This window comes from Rhipicephalus microplus, chromosome 9, assembly GCF_043290135.1.
Source record: "Rhipicephalus microplus isolate Deutch F79 chromosome 9, USDA_Rmic, whole genome shotgun sequence".
NCBI classification, from domain to species: Eukaryota; Metazoa; Arthropoda; class Arachnida; order Ixodida; family Ixodidae; genus Rhipicephalus; species Rhipicephalus microplus.
This window is the reverse complement of record NC_134708.1, coordinates 125,153,576-125,178,070: the sequence shown is the minus strand read 5'-3', so window position 1 is coordinate 125,178,070 and position 24,495 is coordinate 125,153,576. Positions and strand designations below refer to the sequence as shown.

General features: G+C 46.1%; 1 protein-coding gene across 3 annotated transcripts in view; it reads left to right on the top strand.

Moving 5' to 3' along the window:
- LOC119163047 (uncharacterized) overlaps nucleotides 1–24,495 on the top strand; it is a 512,110-nt gene that overhangs the window by 461,329 nt on the left and 26,286 nt on the right. For all 3 annotated transcript variants that reach the window (XM_037414982.2, XM_075874279.1, XM_075874278.1), the window contains one exon: nucleotides 5,067–5,231. In XM_037414982.2, coding sequence (XP_037270879.2) covers nucleotides 5,067–5,231 — 165 coding nt within the window. The remainder of the gene's footprint in view (nucleotides 1–5,066; nucleotides 5,232–24,495) is intronic.

Genomic DNA, 24,495 nt, shown 5'->3' with positions numbered 1-24,495 from the left:
GAAAATGTAACAAATGTAACAGCCTCACTACAAGGATGTTATATTTACAAGGTGTAAGGTTTAATAAGGACAAACCTGTGCCCAAAGCCAAAGGAATTGCACAGCAGTTAGGAAAAAGAACCGAATGTTCGTAGTCTTCGTGAGCTTCTGTCTCGAACACTGTCGTCTTCTTCTTCACATGCATTGGCCGCTTCGTAAAAGCTCGTGCACATGCTGGGCCAGCTCGTGCCTTCCGGCTGGCTTCATCTTTCGTAGCGGTGCCATCAGCGTTCCTTTTCGTTAACGACATCTGTATTGTACTGTGGTTTAACAGTTCCTTGTGGTAATATGAAAAAGGCGTATGACACTACTTGGCGATTCGGAATCTTGCGTGACCTCTCAGAAATTGGTATTCGAGGTAACATTTTAAGAGTCAAGAGAAAGCTTCCTAAGTGATCGCACCTTCTGCATCAGATTAGTAAATTTTCTGTCTAAGTCATTTATCCAAGAGACTGGTGTACCACAGGGTGGGGTATTAAGTTGTACCGTTTTCATAGTAAAATTGTCCTCTCTACGGTCATTCATTCTATGGAACATATTTTATTCAGTCTATATCGACGACGTTCAGATGGGGTTTGGATCTTGTAATCTTGCAGTATGTGAGGGGCGTACAGTTAGGTCTCAATAAACTGGCAACCTGGGTCAATGAGGTTGGTTTTAAACTGAACGTCCAAAAAAATTTCTGCGTTCCTTTTTCAAGAAAGAGCAGCCTAACTCCTCAACCCATGGTCCATTCACAAGGGCACTCTATACCTTTGAACACACCACAAAAATTCTTAGGTGTGGTCCTAAACTCAAAGCTGACTTTTATAGCACACGTAAAATACCTAAACAACAAATGTCTTAAAACCATGAGCATCCTTAAAATACTCTCACACACGTCATCGTGTAGTGATAGAGCATGCCTCATAAAGCTTAGCAAAAGTCTGGTACACACACGCTTAGACTATGGTTCTGTGACATACCATATTCTGCTGCTCCAAGTGCTTTGAAAATGCTCGATCCCATTCACAATCTTGGCATACCAAGTGAAGAAATGGATGTAAGCAAGTGGATGTCCCTTTTGAGCATGTACTAATGCCCCCTCCGAGGCGGTTGGCAGTGGCAGGTAATCAAGTGTGACATGTCTTTTGTGAAGGAAACTAAGCGTGCGCAAGAACTAAAGTCAAAGTACTCATGCCCTGAATTTTTTACAGATGCATCAAAATCCAATGCGGGCGTGTCCTATGCGGCCGTGGGTGCGTCATTCTCGGAATGTGAGAGACTGCACCCACAGATGAGCGTTTTTACAGCCGAAGCTTATGCACGCCTTTCTGCTGTTAAATATATTTATAGTACTATGCTACAGAAGACAGTTATCTATATAGACTCGCTTAGTGTTGTGAAAGCTCTGAAATCGCTAAAAACAGACAACAATTCAATTCTTGTCGTTATCTTTTCAGTTCTGTGTGAAGCGTATATAGCAGAACTAAGTTTTATAATATTCTGGGTTTCTGTTCACAGGGGTATTGAAGGCAATGTGCTCGCAGACAGAATGACAACTTCTATAGGGACAAAGCCTAGAAACCCTTCTGTTGGTCTTCCTGCCTTTGATCTTAAAACATTTGTGGGTAAGAAAATGAGGGACTACTGGCAGTGATTGTGGGATACTAGGACTTCTAACAAGCTTCACCTAATCAAACCACAGATAGGAAAATGGCATTTTTGTAGTAAAGTTCGACGAATTGAGGTCACTCACAGCCGACTAAGAATAGGCCATGCATATGATATGCACACCTACCTGCTGCTTGGCAATGATCCCCCTGTCTGTGGCAAGTGTGGGGAGACATTAACAGTCCTTCACATGCCATTGGAAAGCCGCAGACTTGACACATTAAGCATTTTCACCTGGCGTATAAACAAAGGATACCACTACACCCAGTGCTGTTCCTCGACCCCTTGTTTAGCACAGGCTCTGTTTCAAGTTTTTTAAATGAATGTCCAAAATTGCGTGTCGTTGCCGGAACAGTACTGTGGTTCAGGAGAGGCTGCTACTGCGGCAGGTTTTAAATGGAACATGTCTTCAGGCCTTTGTGGTCAAGGGCAATGTTGAGGCACAGGCGCCATTTTCATGAAACGACAGTGCAGTTTTTCATTCCTTGTGAACCACCTTTAATCTCGTTGAACCTTTAATCACTTTGAAATGTAACTCAATGTCTGCCCCCAAAACATTCATAAAGCCTGCATTTGTTGTATACAGGCGAGCCGGCTTATAACGAACCTGAGCGTGACGCGGCATTCATACGCTGTATCCCGAAGTTCGTAGTAAATGAAACACAGCTTTCAAAAAAAGTTGGGAGTAAAAACACATACTTTTTATGCCCCAAAAAGTCCATGATGCACGTGTTTCAAATGGCAGAAACATAAGGGCGGTCTTAAGTTTGATTGATTGATTGATTGATTGATTTGTAGGGTTTAACGTCCCAAAACCACCATATGATTATGAGAGACGCCGTAGTGGATGGCTCCGGAAATTTCGACCACCTGGGCTTCTTTATCGTGCACCCAAATCTGAGCACATGGGCCTACGACATTTCCGCCTCCATCGGAAATGCAGCCGCCGCAGCCAGGATTTGAACCCACGACCTGTGGGTCAGCAGCCGAGTACCTTAGCCACTAGACCACTGCGGCGGGGCTCTCGAGTTCATTTAAAACGGCAGGGTGCTCGTTCGTCGAGGCCCGTGGCATAAGCTGCATGAGGCACTGACTCCTAAGTTTCATCGTTTTCACAATTCGATTCCTCCAAATCGCACTTGCCACGTACTTCATTCACAATGCCCTAATCTGTGCAAGGTTCCGCAGTGTCGGCATCATCATTGGCCGTAATTAAACTATCGCAACAGATGTCCCACCCACTCTCATAGGTTGGAGTTGACGACGCGTTGCCACAAATCACCATCGCAGGGGTCCTGTTTGGAAGCTTAAGGCTCGGCATCGGGCCTGACGTCGACGAAGTCGGCCTCACGAAAACAGTTTCGCGCGCATGTAGCGGTCACTGCCGCCCACGAAATATTCACCATCTCCACAGCTGAAAACCGGGACGCCCGAAGCGGCAAGTAGGCTGCCAGGTGGTCAACAGCTATGAGCAAGCGCTCCGCAACGCGGCACCTAATGCACAGATTACGTTCAAACCAAGGGGTCACACTTTCGACGTTTTGTTGAGCGGCAGGAAAAAAAAAGCGTGCTAGTCCTCTTGTCGGCCATCATTACCACACACTCACACCAAGAGCGAGCAAGGCGCATACACGCGACACACATGCCAGAACGCGTGGAACAGCTCTGGGCCTGTTTCCAGTCAGAAAAATAAACTTATTCGAGCCAGCGTGGCGGGCGTCGCGGAGCGGTGGAGACGGGCGAAGGGGTTGTGATCAAGAGAGGAGAGCAGACTTGCGAGAGAAGGGCAAGGAATTGCGTTAAAGAGAGGGGAGGATGTGGAGGGAGGGCGACCTTGACAACCACAACACACTGGAAAGAGGCAGGTTGGGTAGCTTGCTTGAAAGGTCCGCAAAACTCGCACGTAGAAAAACTTGGAAAGACTGCATGGCCGCCTGAATCGGTGCGCGCGGCGGTGTTCGAAGAATCGGCGGCCGGGGTCAAAAAATTGTTTTGTTGCACAGGTGGATTTGCGTGGCCTCATGAACTTCAATATTTTGCGATTCCGTCTGTGCAAACTAACAGCTGTTTTCGTGCTTCCGCACGCACGGAAGGCATGCTGAGCCGAGTGCGAAGTGAGCGAGAACAAGTCCTAAACACGAAACGAATCGCAAATTATCAGAGTCTGTGTGGTAGCATACACACGTGCACTAGACGCAGACTATCGGATACAGTCGGTGGCCGACGATGTTGGCAAATGGTCTGGTCACTCCAGGCCGACGGCGTCAACGACAGATCAAAAACGGGTTAGATGGCCGACCGGTCTTCGAAAGATTGGTGGCAGTGTGAAAACACGGGCCTCGTCTGGCGATTCGGAATGCTCAGAGTAGCGGGAGGACAAAGGATGGAGGGGTGTGTAACAAAAGCGGTCGGGGAGTGTGGTGACTAGAGGGGCGTGGAGGCAGCGTCGGTGTTTAACAATAAGAATGTATGGGCACCTCGCCGATGCCTGATCGGTAGTCGAAATTGTTTTCCCGGAAAGTCGGCAGACTGCTGACTCCGTTCGCTGTAACCGATCAGCGGCGCTCGGAGACGTTCGTTGTAAGTGGGATTTTGTGCCATTGAACCAATGTATATTTTCACGGTCACACAGATATTGTTCGTTTTAAGCGAAAGTTTTTTTTAAGTGGGGCCGTTATATGTGGGCTCGACTGTATATCTGCTTTAGGCATTTTTACAGCCACGTTATCATAAACACATCGTTACTCATGGTTCATCGACACTACAACACAAACTGACATGGCCCTCTTGGGCCAGGTTTAGCCTTTGCACCACAAAATACCACTACATCATCATGGGGTTTGGTATACATAAACTCATATGGGAAGCTCAATACTTTTTATGTCAAAATTCCCAATTTGTTAATGTTTTGATATTACGAAGTAAATGGCTGAGTATAGCTGATTTTATTATACTGTAAAATCTTGAGAGAGCGATGCCCTCCTTTCTTCGAAAAGTATGCGTTTATGACAAAGCAAGCCCCTCCCCCCCCTCCCTCCTGCAGTTTTCGATGTTTCATTCACTATTTTGGAAACAGTAAATGCATGCATACTCAATAAAGTGTTTCATTGGAACCACAAGTATGCATTTTTTATTCTTAGTGGCTCTTCTTCCATCATCTTGAATTTCACTCCAGACTGATCAAGCACTCCACCTTCAAATCTTGTTAGATTATTACCATAGAGGGAAGGGTGCTTGCTCGGGATTTTACGGTAATGATGTTTCACAGAACTTATGGCGACTTTTGGTGCATAATATAAAGCCAGTTATTGAATCACTGCCTCACATGATGCAAAGAATTCATTTGTTGAATCCTTGTCCATTTATCTGTGCAGCTTGTTTGGAGAGTTGGAGTTGTACCTGGTGCGTTGGGTGCAGCAGCAGGCATGCTATGTGGCACCCAACTACCGTACTGAGCTCAATGCCTGCCACTGTGATCCTACTGCCTTCGAGTGCTGCTTGCCCCTGGGACATTTCTTCCAGCCACCAGCACCTCACATGTGAGCACCGTATGCCGTCTCACTTTCCGGAGTAGTGGTTACATTATTGAGCACATTGGGGGGCCACGCTGCTGTCTGCTGTCATCATCACTTGTCCTTGCATAGAGCCAGTATATTGGGCACATACTCGTCCAAAAATAAGTCTTCTTGTTCTTCGAGCAGCTTGGTGTGATTCTATTAGGGCAGGGAAAACTACGTACATATAGCTTAGCATATTGACAGCACAAGTCATGTAAAAGAATTAAGAAGAGGAAGCATGTTAGAAAGAAAAAGAAAAGGAATAGAAATAAAGAGAAAACAGGAAAATAAAGAAAGAAGGCTGCCCAGATTTGCACTTCCTTCAGTGTGAAGCTGCCTTAATTTTCTTCACTGTGAAGTCCTCATTGAGTCAGAGCTACATGATCATTACACCGTACTGTTTTTGCTTTATTCTAGTTAGGTGCAGGTGGGACACTAGACACATCTTGTAATATGTACCCCAGCCAGTCTGTTAACCTTTTTCCAACTGTAAAAAAAACAAAGAAAAGTATACCAAATCTACCGTAAGTTTCTTTCCACTCAGCCTGTACTTTTTTTTCTATATCAGATGGCACAAATATTTGATTTGGTAGTGCTCTTTCATTTCTTAAATTGCATAAAAAGCAGATTGAAGCAGGCTTCACTTTAAGTTTTGAATGTCATCAGACTCCTCTGATGAGCGAACATCACTTTTCGATTTTGTACAAAGCTCCGCACAGCTGTCATCAGATGAGGATTCATTCAAAACATTTTCGTTTGCATGTGATTTCATTTCCTTGTTTCGAGGAGGCAGCAATGTTGTTCACAGGATTCTCAGAGGGGGCACTGTGTTGAAACACAAATGGCACAGCATGAACACAGTGCCCATGTAGTCTCAAGAATCACAACTATATATGTGTATGTGTATTAGTATAGGTGTAGATAGTAAAGGTTCACTGTGTGACAAATTTTTATTATTGATCACTGTATCCAAACATTTGCTGAAACAGCTGCTTGAACGAGTTGATTCATGTTTAAGACTGGTTTACCAGTGCAAAAAGACGGAATACTTGAGAAGAGACAACCGCACGATTATTCTTAAGCATTCAATCTTTTTGCATTGGTTATTTGTCTTGGTCATCGTTGGTTACATTGGCACAATGACATAGCCAGACCCCGCACCCCAACTCCAGTGCCCCCCCTCACCACATGCACATATTAGTTTTACATGTGTTTGTATACAGTCAAACCGTTTATAATGAACTCGAAAATACATCAAAAAGTGGTTGTTTTACAGCAGTTTGTTGTAGGTGGGCTCAACTTTAAATTGCGCACAAATTAGCGAACATGCCTTTTCATTTCAAGTAGGTATGCCCGCTGCTTGCTTAAACGAACATGCTAAGCTGCATTGGCGTCGAACCTGCTGCAGAGTGAACAATGACCGCGAAGTTCTATTAAACGGCTTTAAGATTTACACTCGCTATGATGACTCCGATAGCTGTGCATCGTCTGCACTGGACTGAGTGTACCGAGAGCTGTGTCGCTTCGGCCGGAGAAGAGCGAAGTTCGAAAGGCATTACCATTCATTATCAGCAACTGTGCAGATGAAGTGTTGCCAAACCTCATTCTCTAGATAGCAAGCAAGTTATCACCAGCACCTTTTGTTACAGCGTGCAGTGCCGCATTCACATTGATTCGGGTGGCGTGAAGACCAACATCGGTGATAGCAACGCTGGCATGGCTGTTAACGCTGGCGTGATGTACGATTCATTTAGAATGCTAAATTGTTCAAACCTAATTACCTCTAACCTGGCATACTATGACCAAAATGAAACAACTTTAGCAACATCTAAAGAAACAATGACTGCAGATCAAAATAAGTTGTATTTTTACCATGAACACACAAGTGGTATGTATGCCGAAATCTCTCATGAAGTGATTTTAAAGCCCGAATGCCCACAGACATGCACGGGCTTTCACACACATACACACGTGCGCGCACACACACACACACACACACACACACACACACACACTAAAAAAAAGATAAGAAAAAGCTTTCAGGTTCATCGCACCACTTCAAAGAACTCGGTGATAGCTGCTTGTTTATGGCCAGGTGTAGAACTTCTGGTGGCTTTTTCCAAGTTCTCCAAGTTACCGACATGTTCTTCTGGCAGTCTCCTCGAGAATGCAAGGTCCTTTAAGGCGGTAATGTATTCATTCACTGTTGCAGAACTTATAGGCACCGGCGGGGAAATGTCAGCATCACTGTCCTCATTCGAGAATGGCGCCTCTGGGCCGCCTTCTTCTCAAGCTTCATGGACGATCGCGCTGTCATCAAGTTCTTCAGTCACCCACACAGCATCATCCCCAGCAACAAATTAAGTCATCGAGATCATCTGTGTACACATGAGCCTAGCCTCAATGGCGTTGTTTCATCTTCTCGAGCATCGGTAATGCTGGCGAAACCGGTGGATTAACCCTTTGTGGTTCATTGTCGGGCAAACACAACACGGCTAGCTGTAGCAGGCCGCTGTCAAGCACCGCGGGCACTGCCCGACAAGAGTGTTCGTGGTTCCTATTTCGTGGTTTTCTCACTGCAAGTTGTGCAAATTTTTTTTTTATGAATGAAGCGCCATCTCTTGGGGTCTAAGTGAGCGTTGTTTGTTGATTACCTTTTTTACACTAAGGTGCAGCACTATGTTCACCACGGCTATGTTCGGCACGGCCTAGAGCGTGCCCACTCATGCGTGGCTTGTTGAGAATTGAGCGTGGCCACGTTTTTACTACGTGCATTTTAGGAAGTGCTTTTAGCAAAAGGGTTGATGACATCAGTCAGGAAGAGAATTACTTGCCTTTATGAAATAGTGATGACAGTGATTGGACAAAGCCGAGTGAGGAAGACGACAATAAGGGTGGATCATTATTGTGCGAGCTATGCATTTTGTTGTACGATGATGAATTGGTGGCGCAAGCTTTCTTTTTGCTGGCTTCTGAAGGTTTCTATTGTCTACAGTTTTATTTTGGGGCGCACACAACTGCAGTTGCCGAAAAATTCGTCCTGGTTTGGATGAAGAGTTTGTTTCGAACCAGGATGAATTTTTCAGCAACTAAGAGGCTTTTCTCTATGAGAAGTCAGAGCAGGCTACAAATGGGTGGTTGTCTTCTTTCCCTTTCTTAATGTGGGTAACAGTTTTGGACCGCACAGCCCTCCTTTTTGAAAGACATTGTTTCATGTGTCACATCCGTCCATCCTCCGTTTATCATCTGATCCACAAGTCGATCTTGAGTGCCTTGTCCTGGCGGATGAGATTGAGAAGGCTAATAATAACGTGGTGACGATAATTGATCTTGAAATTTTAAATAATGCCCATGTTGAGGGGCTGTAGTCTTGCAGTGGCATTGGGCTGCAAAAAAAGAATTTTTATGGCCTGCAGCTAGGGTTATAGCAGATGAACGGAGCAATTGTCAAGGATGAGAAGGATATTCTCTCTTATGGCCGCCATCTCGTCATCCAGCTCCTTCAACCTTTCCTCGAAGAGCGCCCATGTCATCTAAGCTTATTTATTGTGCCTGTACTGAACAGGCACAAACTGCCGAAAGCACCTAGGCTTTGATTTTGCTATTTTGAAAGGAAGGCATCATCCGTATTGCAGCAAAGTAGTACAGTGCAGTCCACTTATAACGATATCGAGAAAACCTAAAAATATGATCGTTATAACCGGTGATCGTTATATCTGGACTGCCGCCAAAAAATCGTCGCCGGACGTACCTTTTGTAGCTCCAGGCTTCATTTTGCTATTTTCACCAATTAATAAATATTGTAGATAGTAGGATGTCAAAAACAAGACTTTATTTCTTACTCCGAAGAACGCATCACGGGTTCGCTGAGGAAGAGAGACTGACCGACGGCGGGGTGGGAGCAGTGGGAGGAAGAAAGCACAGCCAGAGGTACACAGCCGGAATGCCAACGAGGCCCCGCCCCCATGCCGCCGGGCCGCTTTGCTTTTCGCTTTTTTTATTTTCTCTCTCTTTCCCGCTTTCGTTCGGCAAGCTACGAGTAGCTTGCCGGCTTGCCGTTGTAAAAGGCGGGGAGCCGCGGAGCGCGGCGCTTTGCTTTTCGCATTTTTTTAAAATTCTCTCAGCCTCTCCGCGGTCGACGCGCGGCGAGGCGCAAAATGTGACACAGCTGGCGCCATCTGTAGCGCGTCGCGCCAACTCGCGATGCTCTCCTCGGCTTTTTGAACGGCCGGGACGCGCTGCCGGCGCTGTCCTGCAGTGGCGGCAGATACGTACTCGCCTACGCTAACTTTTCGTCTTGTCTCGGCATAGTTCGTTTCAGAAGAACTTATCAATCTAAATGTTACGATTATTCTGAATGAAACATGCCGTCCACGGCAAACTTTTCATCGTTGTATCCAATATGCGGTGGATAACATATCGTTATATATGGTTTTTTTCCCCATAGCCCCAATGCATAAAATGAGACTGTTAAGTCGACCCATCGTTATAACCGATATATCGTTATATGTGGTATCGTTATAAGTGGACTGCACTGTACTGTCACGCGCACTTTGCTGTTTTTCCCCCAACACACGTGTCACCTTTCGGCGAGTGTGTCTTGTTTTGCAGCAACTGGTGAAACAGCCCTCTTTCATCAGCATTGTATATGTCGCGCTCGCTGAACATCATTCACATTAGCAGACAGCCAGTCGTTTGCCGCATCTTCAATGACTGCTGCTGTTTCTCCAACAACCGCCCGGCAGACTCTTCCATGGCATTCTTTGAATCACTAGAGCCATCCTCCTTGAGGCTTGAAAACCTCATAGCCTAAAGAAATTACAAAGTCACTTGCTTTTTGTATCAGCAAGGGAGGAAGATTCTTTTCGCTAGCATCCAAAAACCACTTGGACAAAGCATCCTTTTTAATGCTTCACGCGAGCACTTCCATTTGTTTTCTTCACTACTGAAGTTTGTTACTGTGCAACTTCTTTTCATCTTTAATAGATCGTGGATTTTGACAGACCGTATTTCTTTGCAACGTCTGCATTTTTCATTCTGGATCTAATGTCCCTGACAATGTCCAACCTTGTACCCATTAGGATGGATTTCCTCTTCTTTGGTGCACTCTCAGTCAATGCACAAGTTACATATAACACGGGGACTCTGGAGGCACCAGTGCACACAGCACGTTCAGCACAAGCAACTGTCTAGTCCTTTTTGCAAAAATGTTCTAGGAACTGTTCTCAGAACGTTGCTCTAGAAAATAAAACCACGTATGTTAAAAGAACCATGAGAGAAAAACAAAAGGATAATACGAAAAACAAGGCAACGCAATGAAAGAAAACCGCATAGATAGAGACGCTCGTGGCTAGCGGCACGCTCAGCCTCACAGCATGTGGGTCACGTGAACTCCGATTACAGTGACGATGAGTAGCTGTAACCTTATTTTCTTTAATTTATGAATAAAGTGGTGTGCTGTCGCAGCCAGGCCGCAAAGAAAGCGGACAGGCTACCATATCACAACAAAACCAAATTCTGCTTTATTTTAGACAACCATATATAATACACTCAAACCTCATTATAACGAAGTTAAAGGGGAGCCACAATTATTTCGTTATATCCATTATTTTCTTATATCGATTATAACAGTTTGTGGCAATGTATGCTCAGCTGGGCACACACATATAAGCATGCAAAGAAGGAAACCGCCTCGCGCCCCGATGTACCGCTGCGCGACCACGCGTGGGACTGAAAATAAACACAGTCGAATCTCATTCATTCAAACACGCTTACTTAATTAGAACTTCCAATTAATTCAAACTCACTCTGTGGTCCCGTTAAAGCTATGTGTGTTCCAATGGGCGAAAACGCTGCGTAATTTGAAAGCGCAAGCACTTCCGACAGTTAATTTGAACATACCGTACTTCGAAAATGCTCTCAGCACCATGCTCAATCCCGCGGCGGCACCTCTCAGCGCTGCGCGCAAAGAAGGAAAAGAAGAAAAAGAAAGAAAACATTGTGGCAGATTGTTCGCTTTCTCTCAAATGCCGATCTGGGACACGCCTTTGCCACACGTCTCTCTTTTCTGTCTCTGCACGCAGAGACCCTTCTTCTTTCAAGGCTGCGCGTAGAGAGAGAGAGAAAAAAAAAAGCTGTCGCGGAGAGTTGGCTTTCTCTCTAATGTCGATCTGCTTGTCTCCGCGTGGAGATGCTCCTCCTTTCTCGTTGCAACGGGTAGCAGCGGAGATGCAGTCGTTGCCGTCGTTTTTAGAGAGTGTTGGCGCTGGACTTTGCCGCGCACTACTATGCTTTGCTAACTACGTGCGAAATTGGTTGACTCGCTGAAATGCAAACGTGTGCAGACGCACATCACCGGTTAGTACATCAATTAATGATGGATGTCCTTGGATTTGTGAATAAATGTAAGTCTTCTGAAGCTTCCCCATCATGTGTTTTTATTAAGTGAGAGGGAAATCTTTTGCACCACGGCGCCGCTTCTCAGTCATGTGACCCGCTGAGCGCTTTCTCAATCCCCTCTGCTGGCTGTGTGAGGAGGACGGCTCTCTCGGCCGCGCGTGGCGTGGCTGTAAGATCGACGCGGGAGTTTCGGCACGAAAACGAGCGTCAAACTCTGCAGAAAACAATATTTTTAACACACAACTGTTGCTTTTTTTGATAGATTAATTTAGTTGGTTATATCCAATTACCGGTCAGTTTTACTTCGTTACAATGAGATTTAAAATGCATGGTTTTCAATGGAGCTTTCAAGGGGGAACTTCATTTACTTTGTTATATCCATTATTTCATTATATCCCATTATATTATAATGAGGTTTGAGTGTAGTACCACCAATGTTGCCAAACTATGCGTTGAAAAAGAAACTAGTGACACAACATATTCCCCTCCTTAAAACTTTCAGTGTTTCACTGTTAACATGTGTTAAAAGAAACAGTTGATACAACTACAAAAGAATGCTTAATATATAACACATACGAAAACTCCCCTTCTTTTTGCAGGTTGTCACTAATTACTAATAGAAAAGAAACAGACTTACAAGATCAGAGGTTTGGACTTGCACATTGTAGGTCCTTCCCTGCAACACTTAAATACCTCAGCCATGCCAGCAACACTCGGCGCTGCTGAGCTCTCAGGCTCATGCTAAGTTTCGCCAGCCAACCCCCTTTTGAAGACCCTGTCCAGCGAGCTAAGCTCCTCTTCGGCCCTGGCCTTGGGGTTGGGTAATGCAGGTTTTTTTTATGTTTGTAAGATCTCTCTAAGGCTGAGTCTTTGAGAGTCTAAAGAAGGACAAAGCTGTTGGTTTTTTAAAAAGCCCACACAGAATTTTTAATTAGAAAGTAAAGACACGAAAATCTCCATGAAAGGAAGTACCTAATAAAGAGTTCACTGGACACGGTAAGACGCTTATAGCAAAACAAACAAGAGAGATGAAAGCCTCAAGAGAGAGAGAGAAAACACTTTATTAATACACACAGTGGGCCGGCACTTTGGGCTTAATGGCTTCAGGTGGCGGCACCAAGTCCCTGCATCCTCGGCCCGCCGGATGGCCTAGAGCTGGGCGTTCAGCTCCGAGCTTAGAAGGGCTGCCTCCCAGCGGCGGGGGCCGACAAACAAGGTCCCCCGCGACTCCAGCAGCCGAGGCGACGGAGAGAACGAGTAAGCTGGAGGCTGCCTGTGGTCTGAAATTTACAGCTGCTATAGGCGCATTGCAATTGGCAGTGTTTTCACGACAGTTGTCGCCGGAACACTCTCAGAGCATGTGGCTGAGCGTTGCTCGGTGCCACATGCTTTACATGCATCGGTGGGGTGTAAATTCGGGTAGCAGTGGCGTAGGATGGCTGGTCTTGGGAATGAATAGGTTTGAAGTAAGCGAAATGCCTACGGCATCGGGTCTGTTAGATTTATCATGCGGTGGCAGGAACTTCGCCTTTCGAGCCTATAATACTGGGTGATGTCTCGGAACATTGTGAGACGATCACCCCACGACCATAGTGATTCTTGTTGCTGTGTGTCTGTCAAAGTGTCTCGATCCAGCAGACCCAACACCCCGTTCTCGGATTAGGAGGCGGCAGCCATGTAATGGGCCGTGGCTTGGTGAGTGAGGCCTCTAGCCGCAGCGTGGTCCGCCCCGTTTCCCGCGAGCGGGACATCAGTGTGTGCCAAGGTCCATAAGAGGAAAACTGTTGGAACTTGTGTGTGCGAGCGCGATGTCGAGTCCCCACGCTGCACATTTGAAGAATGTGGGCCGCTTCCCGCGAGACACGGCCACGGCCATAACCTGGGACTGCCGCCTGCGAATCGCTTATCACAATCTCTGCATTCGGCACCGTGGGGAGAGCTAAGGCTATTGCGGCTTCTTCGGCCGCCTCCGTCAGTCCTGTGTTCACCGTGGCACTCGCGAGGCATTTGCCTGTACAGTCAAGGACCACAGTTGCGTGTGCGCTTCTTCCTTTCCCATATCTCGCGGCATCTACATATACAACGTCTTTACTTTTATCATACTTTTTTTGAAGCTCTCTCGCACGCTCGTTACGTCTGTCTTTGTACTACGTAGGGTGCGTATTCTTGGGAAGCGGAGGAATGATCAGGCTGTCGTGGACAAAGGCAGAAACATCCACCTTTTCTCACTGTTGAGTGTGATATCCGATACCCAGTGACTCAAGGATGTGTCTACCAGCCTTTGATAGACACATCCTTTTACTATATTTAAAGTCCAAATGCGGTTGAGGGGCAAAGTGGAGAAAGCTGAGAGTTCCCCCTCACCAATCATGCAGAGGCTTGGTTCTTGGAGTTCTAGACGCGGGTTCGCTGTTCACGGCCAGGGAGCGCTGGCAGTTGGACGACACGTTGAGAAACGAGGGAACCTGGGCAGGCAGCTTGATGCACAGCTCAGGCCCGTGCCCGATGGCTGTTGCTCGCCTGTCGGAACTGAAGTCTGCAGGCCCTGTGCTGGAGTTGAGACATGATGGCTACGGTCCTCTCAAGCGAGAACATCACAGCAGGAGGCCCCGGTCGGTTGAAGTCTTTGAGGCTCGAGTCCGACACACGAGGGCCCATCTTCAGCGCCCGGTCTGGTGACAACCTTCTGCTCGCCACGTCTTCTTCGAACTCAGAGTCTTTCTTGAACATCAGCCCACTTGTCCCGTCCCGATTCGTTATGTCGAGATTTCGTGGTCGCTACCCATTGGCTCTCTTTTCTTTCATTTTCTTCACGTCGTGCCACGCATCCTCGTGCTTTTATCGTCGTCGTCGTTTAGGCGACATGGCATGTGCGTTCTGTCATCTCTTTCTTGTGACGCGCACTTTTCGAAGGCGCACACATCGAAAGCACACCACCCTCATCACAGTTTGCCAAAGGCTTTGTTTATCACATCAAGACCCGACTTAAGGTGCATCCTGTCACATTGAAACTTGAGCGTCTTTCACTGACACTCCGACCTCAAGTTTTCAAAGAGCTTCGTAGATTGAAAGAACTGGATGGATGTTGGGCCAGTGTCAAAATGCATGCAGAAATCGCCAGTGCCGATCTCGAAGGCTATGTGTGGCGACACTTTTAATTGTTTAGCCAGTCGAGCGGCCAAGCCAAGCCACCTACAGAGTCCGTTCGCTGTGGCGTTTGGCGTGTGTCAGCAGTGTCAGTCAGGTGCTTCTGCGGCTAGGCCTTGTTCGTCTTGTTCTCTGTGTTCTCGCTCTCTTTAGTGTTCCGTGGCGTGTGAAATGGCTCCGACGCCACCCGTCGCTGCACCCTCGGGAGTAAATAAGTGCGGCCAACGTGGGAGCTACAAGATGCTCACGATGACGAAGAAAGCGGAGATAATTCGCCAGGTAGAAGGCAGCCGGCCTCAGCCTGAAGTTGCTTGGGAATTTTCTAATTTCCTAGCAAACCGTCTCGGAAGCGTGCGTGTGTGCAGACATGACAGTTTTTTCGGGCGATAGGGCCTATAAAAGTGCTTTTTTTTTTTAGTGAATCCGTTTTTTCGGACTCCCGATTATTCGGACTTTTTGGCGGTTCCCGTCGAGTCCGAATAAACGGTCGGCGACTGTAGTAAAGAAAAAAGACGGTGGCATTCTACTCTGTGTTGGTCTTCAGGAACCTAACAAAGCCGTCATCCCATATAGCTTTCCGCTTCCCCACACGAAAGTGCTCTTGAACAGCCTTGTCAGTGCAACAATCTTCTATAAGTTGAATCACGCGTCTGCCTACCACCAGGTTCTGCTGCACCCTGAGAGCCGAGGCTTGACTGTATTCGTGACTCACTACGGCCTGTTTCATTTCAAGCACGTATGCTTTGGGCTGGTGTCTGCATCTGTAGCTTTCAGCAGCTGATGTCGCAGATGCTTGTTTTGGCATTTTGTTTTATATAAACAATATTATTGTGTTAGGCTGCCTTGAATAATAGCACTTGTTGAATTTAGTTTAGCTGCAGTTCTCTGCCGCATCAAGGTCACTGGACTCAAACTCAACCACAAGTGCACCTTCTGTGTAAAGAAATTGTCCTTCTTGAGCAACGTACAGAGTCGCAGCTTGAGGCATTTCACCACTGCCTGAAAAAATGGACTCAATACTGCACGCCCCCACTCCTACTGATGCTGCTGGTCTGCGTTTGTTTCTTGGCCTAGTCGAGTACTACGCTAAGTTTGTTCCTTGCTTTGCTGAAGTCGTGGATTTGATTTGTGCACTGCTTCGCAACAATCAGTCTTTACGTGTAGTGATGCCGTTGACGCTAGCTTCAGAAAGGTCGAGTTTTTGCTGTGATCCAGCAAAGTACTTCAGATGTTTGATCCCACTCTTCTGATGGTTGTCTCCACGAATGCGACTGACTGCGGCTTTGGGGCTGTTCTTTAACAAGTGGATGGGCACCAGATAGGCACAGTTGCTTTTGCATCTCGCATTCTATCTTAAGCAGAGAGGAAGTCTGTAGTTGGTAGAAGGAAAGCACATGTCTGGGTCTGCAAGCATTGGCACACATACCTTTGAGAATGGCGCTTCACACTTCATACAGACCACCAAGCCTTGATCTCCCTTCTGTCATCTCAAGGCTCAGGAAGACGTCATATTAGCATCACTCCCTGGTCAATCATATACGCTATAAATATACAGTGGAGTACCGCAAAGGCTCGGATGATCGATTGGCAGATGCTCTGTCTCGCCTTCCAGTGCCCGTCTCGCAAGAAGATACCTCATTGCCCCAATTTACCTCGCCACATAGCAGTTCCAGCAGTCCCTGCGTGAATATCAATCAATCAATCAATCAATGAAGCTTTATTTTCATAAATAGATATATGCAATTACAGAGATTATTTGGACCGATAGCCTAAAGTGGCTAGTGGACGGTCCAATACAATGTGCAACATAAAAAAGTGTACAGGTCAGCTCTGAGGTAACAACATAAAAAAAACAATCATGTGATACAGATAACACAGTAATACATTTTTTCTTGCAGATATGCATACTTATTAGCTTGCAGCTAGTTTCTATACATAGGCACTTATTAAAAAAAATACAATGAAAATCGAATCACACACACATGCTTACATGTCTTGACTCCACAGAAAAAATGATTTACATGCCATGCTGAAATTACGTGCCGTTTTAATCTCTAGGGGGACCGTGTTCCATATTTTTGTTCCACTAAACTGTATCAGTCTTTCTCCGTAAACATTAAAACATTTGGGCAGATTGAAATTACCATTCGAAGCATGTCGCGTATTGCGTTTAGGAATTGAAAAAAGATCAGCAGGCAAAGGTGAATTTCTATTAATTATGTTATTTACTGAAACAGCAATTTTGTAGTCACGCAACATCGGAACTGAGAGAATGCGTTGTGATTGGAAAATATTACTTACTGATTCACCTTGGCTTATGATTTTCAGTGTACGCTTTTGAAGTCGCTCAAGAGTTTTTAGATAACTGTTGTACGTCACACCCCACGATTCCAGACAGTAACCTATGTGACAATGACACAATGAAAAGTAGAGTGTGCGGAGAATAGCTTGTGGAAAATATTGGCGAGCTTTTATTAGAGAATAGCAGCCATAGGCTAGCTTTGCGCACACACTTTGTACTTGCTCATGCCAGTGTAAGTGTTCATCAAAAGTGACGCCTAAATATTTAAAACAAGGAACTTGTTGAATAGGAGTGTTGTTTATTGTTAGGTTAAGAGATTCAGCGTCAATATGTTTCCTACGAGAGTGAAACACCATATACTTTGTTTTAGTACAGTTAACAGTCAGCTGATTCCTGGCAAACCATTCCGAAATGTTCGATAAATCGGTCATCGCGTCATTTTGTAAATCTGCTAAGGAGTGTCCTGTGAAAACTAAAACAGTGTCGTCCGCGTACATCAGTGCCCTTGACCTTTGTAGGGATCGCGGGACATCATTAATATAAAGAGAGAACAATATAGGGCCCAAAACTGAACCCTGTGGCACCCCGCATTTAATATAACCGTAGGATGATTTGATGTCACCAATGACTACCTTTTGTTTGCGTGCCGATAGATAACTAGAAAAAAAATCAAGCGAGTTACCTTTTATCCCATAAGAATGCATTTTTTCCAGTAAAATGGAATGACTAATAGCATCAAATGCCTTTCGTATGTCTAAAAATACTGCTATTGCTATGTTGTTTTCATGTAGCGCGGAATTAATATATTGCGTAAGCATCGAAACAGCAGTTGAAGTGGACCTGTTTGCAACAAAGCCGTGTTGCTGGGGACAAAGTACATTCTGTTCACCCAGGAAGCGCCTTAATTGCGACGATATTAGTTTTTCAAGCGTAGTGTTGATACTACTCAGAACAGATATTGGTCTGTAGCTGTCCGGAAGATTCCGATCACCAGATTTGTACACTGGTATTACTTTGGCGGTCTTAAGTATACTAGGATAAGTTTTAGAGGAAAATGCATGATTAAATATATGGCATAAGGAATATGCTACCTTAGAACAAGGAAAGGCTTATCATCATGTTGGCCTCCCCACAAGTCAGTATCGGGTGAACTAAAGCCATTTTTTTGCTGTTTGTGGTTGGCGACTTGCTTTTGCGTGGAGAAAGCCTCGTAGTTTCTCCACCCCTAACCCCACAGGTTATTTCCACTGCACACGAAGCACACCCTGGCATGGTTCGCACCAAGCCACGACTGCGAGAGCGATTTTGGTGGCCTGGAATGGGCAAGTGGAGCTTGCCATCCGCAATTGCGTAGTTTGCCAGAATGTGGACAAGAATGCCAAGACTGCTGTAACTCAGCTGCAAACTGTTCTCCTTCCAGAGCGATCATGGCAGTAGGTCGCTGTCGATGTTGTCGGTCCCATGGAAAGATTGCCGCTCAATTGCCGGTTTGCCATTACCCTCGTAGACTATTTCTCCAAGTGGTCGGAACTACGGTTCTGCAGTGAGGTGTCGACGCATGTAGTGACAAGGTTTGTGTTCTCGGTATTTTCTCTGGAAGGCTACTCCCATGAAGTTGCCTGTGACAATGGCCCTCAGTTATGCTCCCGAGAATTCAACCAGTTCCTGAAGGATCGAGCCATTCGCGTCTCTCTTCGTTTTACAGGAAAAGCTCGTTAATTCAGATTTCACGGGCCCAAGAAAATGTCCGAAATAACCTAATGCTGAATGAATGTGACGAACAGGAAAAACCGAAATAAACTTGGAGAAGCATGTACGTTTATTTGCTGAGTGTAACAGTCGTTTGTGAGCTTTTTTTTACTGCGAAAGCTGTTATGAGATCACTTTTCGGGTCACGCGCAGTTGTCTGCCGCCGCCCCCTGTAACCACAACGTGCAAAATTAGAAAAAAAATCTTGCACTAATGACACAATGGGGCTTGAACTTGGGTCCACTGCGTGCCAGCCCAATAATCTAGCACTGAGTTACGCCACTGCTTATAACTTGTCAAACTTGCCTTAGGCAGGCATGACCTAGCACCAATGGCACAGTGGGGAAGCCGGGTTCGCTATATGCCAGCCCAGTATTCCACCACTGAGCTACACCGCTGCTTGTGTGTTGTTGTCACACTTGCCTTAGGCAGGCTTTATGTCGGGAAAGCAATCGCGTTAATACGACTTATGAAGCGTTTTACAGCAGCGAAAGAACAATCAGCCGTCGCACAATGCAAATAGTGTAACGAGTGGGCCGCCAATGCTCCAAAACATCACAAAAGCTTATTCTTGTTCCCCTAATAACTGTGGCGCATACCCACTTCAGCCATAATTGCTCATCATCGTCAGCCACTGCATGGACAATAGGACCAAAATTCCTTGCGAGTGTTTAGCGGATACCACGCTTATCAGAAGAATGACGAACAATAGCATAGCAAATGCCGGCCTACTAGGCAAAAGATTATTAATAATGCCCTAATGGGTACCAAGAAAGTGTGCTTGCAGTAGTTACCCAATGAGTGTTTTGAAAAGGCTCTGAAAGGCTGCTCTTCTAGCTTTCAGTGTGACTGTGCTGCACCTACCGTGCTGGCATGGGTTTTTTTTTTTTCTTTTTTTTTTGCGTGGATTTCAGCTGACATTACATTTTTAACTCTTTCGATTGGCCAACAGCACACAAACTGTCGGAAGAGCTCAGACAAATGTCCTCGTATCAACAACAGTCACAGCAAACACAGTCACAATAATGGAAAAACAAAAGTGAACACTACAAGAAGGGACGGTGCTGACACAACAACACAAGAAAAAAAAAGGCATCGAAGGAGCAGTGGAGCGAACAAAAAAGATGCCAACCACGAAAGATCATGGTGCCGACGTTCGGTGATGCTGCGATCGCCCCCACTAATTGATGACGACAATGCCACTCAGGTTTTGGTTTCACTCGAGTGGCGCCAGCGCTGCTTTTCTACACTTTCGTGTAGCAGCAGCCATCAGTATTTGTCCAAATTAAGCGGGGCAGAGCGGAATGCTGATGAAATAATGATAGTTTGTTCCGATAGATTAACTGCATTGGTCGAGACCAATAGAGTGATTGGAATCGTCCAAATTATTGGGTGTCAAATTAACAAGCTTTTACTGTACTAGCCTAGGCAAATGGGCATGCGGCAACCACTGCGCACAAACCTCGACTGCCTTTATCTCGTGACTGGTTAGCACGGCATGACACAGCCACTTGCTGCAGCACACTTCTGATAAGGGACAGTGCCACCTCAGTTTCACCGGATTCTTACATCACCACTGGTGGCTGTATAACCCAAACTACCAAGCTCGGTTCTCATCCTCGTTTCTCTCTCCATTCGAGCACAACATCGGCATGCTTGCCTCGCTGTTGCTGCCACGTTAATGAACAGTTACAGTCAACGTTTGATTTCCGGGATCCTCAAGGGACCGCGAAAACGTCCGTAAAATTGGGCGGTCTGGAAAGACCAATGCATGTGAAAACGCACGTTTTTTTTTAGGTAATTTTTGCTGACAGAGAGGGTAACGGCCCGAGTACAAGATTTCCATTGCAGTTCAGCCAATGCATTGTTTAGGTGGCTCTAAAAACAGCCGTTTATAAAAAAAAAAAATCGATGTGGCCGATGCTACCTCATAGGTCAGCACTTGGGCACAAAGAATTGTCACCTATTTCCTTTTTCACGGCATTTCGCTTGCCCGCGATCATGTCTGCCTCAATTTCATTCAACATCATGGTGCCGCTGTACACCAATGACAGTGTCATCAAGGCTCGCCTCAACTCTGAGCTCGTTGGCTGTGTAGGAGATGGCTCTTCCTTCTGGGTGTCAGAGTTGTCAGAATCCCCCAAAACTTGACGAATTATTTCGTCATCGGTCAAGTCCGCACATGACTCCAGGTCTTCGTCAGCGTAGGCGAAGCCCTCAAAGGCTATCCCGGCTGGAATCAACACGCCGGCAGCGCACAGATTGTTGAAGGCAACATCCGTGGATGGCCGTTTGTCACACACGCTGTCCACTTGGGGCGAGACGATTGTCTCGGCGTCGAGTGTGAAGCCTGCATGGCTGCAGAGTCTCTTGTGTAAGCGTCTTTCACAATTCCGCTAGCATGCCAACGGCAGACCTGAGGTTGTCGGAGCGGAGCACCATGTGGCTGAGCACGCATGATTTGTAATGATGCTTCAAGTTCCGAATCACGCCTTGGTCAATCGGCTGCAAGATTGCCGTGGTGTTCGGCACCAGAAATTCCATCTGTATAGCCTTTAGGTCCTTGATGTGGCCATGCGCAGCACAGTTATCCACAAACAGCAGAACTATTCAATTTTGCTGCTCGAACCTTCTGTCCAGCTTGCGCATGTACGCTTCGAATAACTGCTGTGTTACCCACGCCTTCTTGTTAGCTTCATAGAGAACAGGCAGAGTCACTGCTCCTTTGAAACATCTTGGATGCTTCGACTTGACTAGTAACGAAAGCTTCTCGCTGCCTGACATGTTGCTGCCAACGAGGAGAGTGAGCTGCTCCTTGCTGTGGCAAGGAGCAGCTCACTCTCTGCAGCTGTGGCTGTGGCAAGGAGCAGCTGTGGCAACGAGCAGCTCGCCGTGGCAAGGGTCACCAGCAAATGCAAGCATTTTCTCTGGAAGTAGCTGGTAAAACAGTCCAGTTTCATCACAGTTGAAAATATCATGAGGTGGAAACTGCTGAAGCAAGGACTGCAGCTTTCCATCCCGATATTCGGCGACAACGGAATCGTCGATGGCTCCGCTTTCCCCCCACATGTTCTTGAATTTCAAGTCATTGCGGCTCTTGAAATTGCAAAGCAATCCATCGCTGAACTTAAAGTCCTTCACGCCCATCTGAAGCGCGAAAACCTCCGCCTTCTGCTTCAAGATGTCACCTGACACTGGGATTTCCGAGCGATCATGGCACTGAGCCAAACGATGAGTGCTTCCTCGAGCTTCGGGTAAAAACCCTGGCTCGCATTCTTCTTTCCAGCCCTGGTTGACTTGGCAGTCACTTCTAAGATCTTTATCTTGTTTTCGATGAAGTCCGAAACAGTTCTCTTCGATATTCCGTACTCCCTCCCCACCTCTGCCTGTGACCGACCACGTTGGACCTGTTCAATGATGGCAGCTTTCTTCTCTATCGTGAGCCTACTAGGGGGCTTCGTGTGCTTCAAAGGCACGGATGAAGACAAAAGAGCAGTCGGTGCCATCGCTATAAACGGCAAATCCGTTCAACGAAAAGCCCAGCGCAAACAGCTAGAAACTCATTAGATGCTGAAGGTCAGGAAACGTGATCACTGGAGATAGGCCGCAGCAGCAAACGATCAACTGCAGACATGACCGCAGAATTGACAAAACAACATGTGAACAAACACAGTAAGGTTTGACTTGGCTTAGCCGCTAAGCTACGGCAGGCAACGGATTGACACGTGCGGTTTCGAGGTTACGACAGGCAGCTCGCAGACCTACCGACGGCAGCAGTAGCAAAGCTATATGCGCTAACAAGACTTAATTTTTTTACAGAGAGGGTCAACAGTTTAAAGAAGCAAACCGAACAGAAAAAAAAAAGATGCATCCAAAAATCAGTCGGCACATATAAAGGTGCCACTGTGACCGATTGATCACGAATTGATAACTCTTTGGAATGATAACGAATTTGACCAGTGCTTCTACTGACCACAGTATGCACACACGAATGCAAATAAACAGCTTGTTCCTGCAGCCTGGCTGTTGTGACCAGTGATGTTTCCTTTGGCTGTAGAATGCAACGTCCTGGCCACGGCGTCGCCGCGTTTCAGCGCGCATAGAATGAAAGAACACCCATGTTATATTAGATTTAGGTGCATGTTGAAGGATCTTACACCACGTCGATCGTGCCAGACGCACTCTATGTGAATATTTAGGATTGACTTTACGATAGGCATGCTGAGGAACGTTGCGCAGTGCAATTAAGAGGCATCCTTTTTTTTGCGAGATATCAAACAAAATGTTTCACGGCAGAGTCTTAATTTGCGCGAACAGGCCTTTTCTAGCACACAGTGTCTATGCCTGTTGCCCATTGGCTATGGTGACTACATTACGATACTCGGAGTGACTCAAGAACAAAAAAAAGTCACTTTTCTACAAGTTATCTCTAGTTTCATAACAAATAAGAGGGGTTATCAATGGCATGCTAAACAACGGAGACACACGCAGCGGCGCTGATACTTTGGTTATCAGCGGCATTATGAAAAAAGCTCTAGTTGAGTTTGTTGCGACCAAAAATAGTTTTCGACTGTAAAGGGTCTGATGTCGTGTAATAAGCAGACTGGTGAACTTTGGCACAGTTGGTGCAAGCTGTATTCGAATGTGCGCAGCAAGGCGCAGAGATATGGAATTGTAGCTAAATAGCGCAATTAACCATTTGAGGAACAGTGAGCGCCCCCTGTCGTGTAAACAGAAAAGCTTTGCTCGTGTTTTTGATTGGAAACATGGTTGGAAACGTCTTCGCCAACTAACATGTGCAAAGTGATGTTCAGCGGTTCACGTGCGCTTGTTTTTTTGTTTCTTTACTGCTGAAGATGCATGCCTGTTATTGAAAGAACATGGCAAACGATCAAAACATTCTGTTTATGTTTGTATAAATGGTGTACAATGCGGATTTCTCGCATTGCAGCCTGAGCAAAAACAAAGTGAGGTGATTACCTGCAGTCCGCCTCTGTTCGCAATGAGCAGACTGATCACGCCTCTCCCATACTACAGTAGCGTGAAATGGGCGGCGATTCATTGGCGGACCTTGTTAGTTCTAGGAATGCTGCTCATAGCTCGTTTGAAGCGTGGCACAGCATGTGATAAAGCAATTTTCACTAATAGCTGCGCGCATGCCGCCAGAATGTCTGTCTAAACATCGCAATTTGATTTTCTGTGCTTCGTCCGGAGAAGAACATGTAATTAGTGGGAACGCATTGACACTTTTCCTCTAATGTACTTTATCCATGGATCATCATACAGAAGAGCTTTTTCGTAGTTCCTTTCACCAGCACGTACATCCGCGTTTATAATCGCGGTGGCGGTAAAAGCCCCTAAAAGACCCTGCCCTTTCGAACTCGAGGTTGTGTGGGTCCAAATCGAAAACCCTCGCGTGCTTTCTTTTCAAATATCATCTCATTTATAGAAGCATCTTTCCTGTATGGAGCAGCTGCAATTCGGTTTTAATACTCGCAGCTATAGTGAGGCCTTCCGACACCACATCGCTGGTGGCTGTGGTGTCGGAAGGCCGGTGAAGTGGCTACGCCACGTCCGCCTCCCGCTTTCCAGGGTCAAGAGCTGGTGATTAAAAAAACATTGTATATCACGGCATCACATTTATTGCTT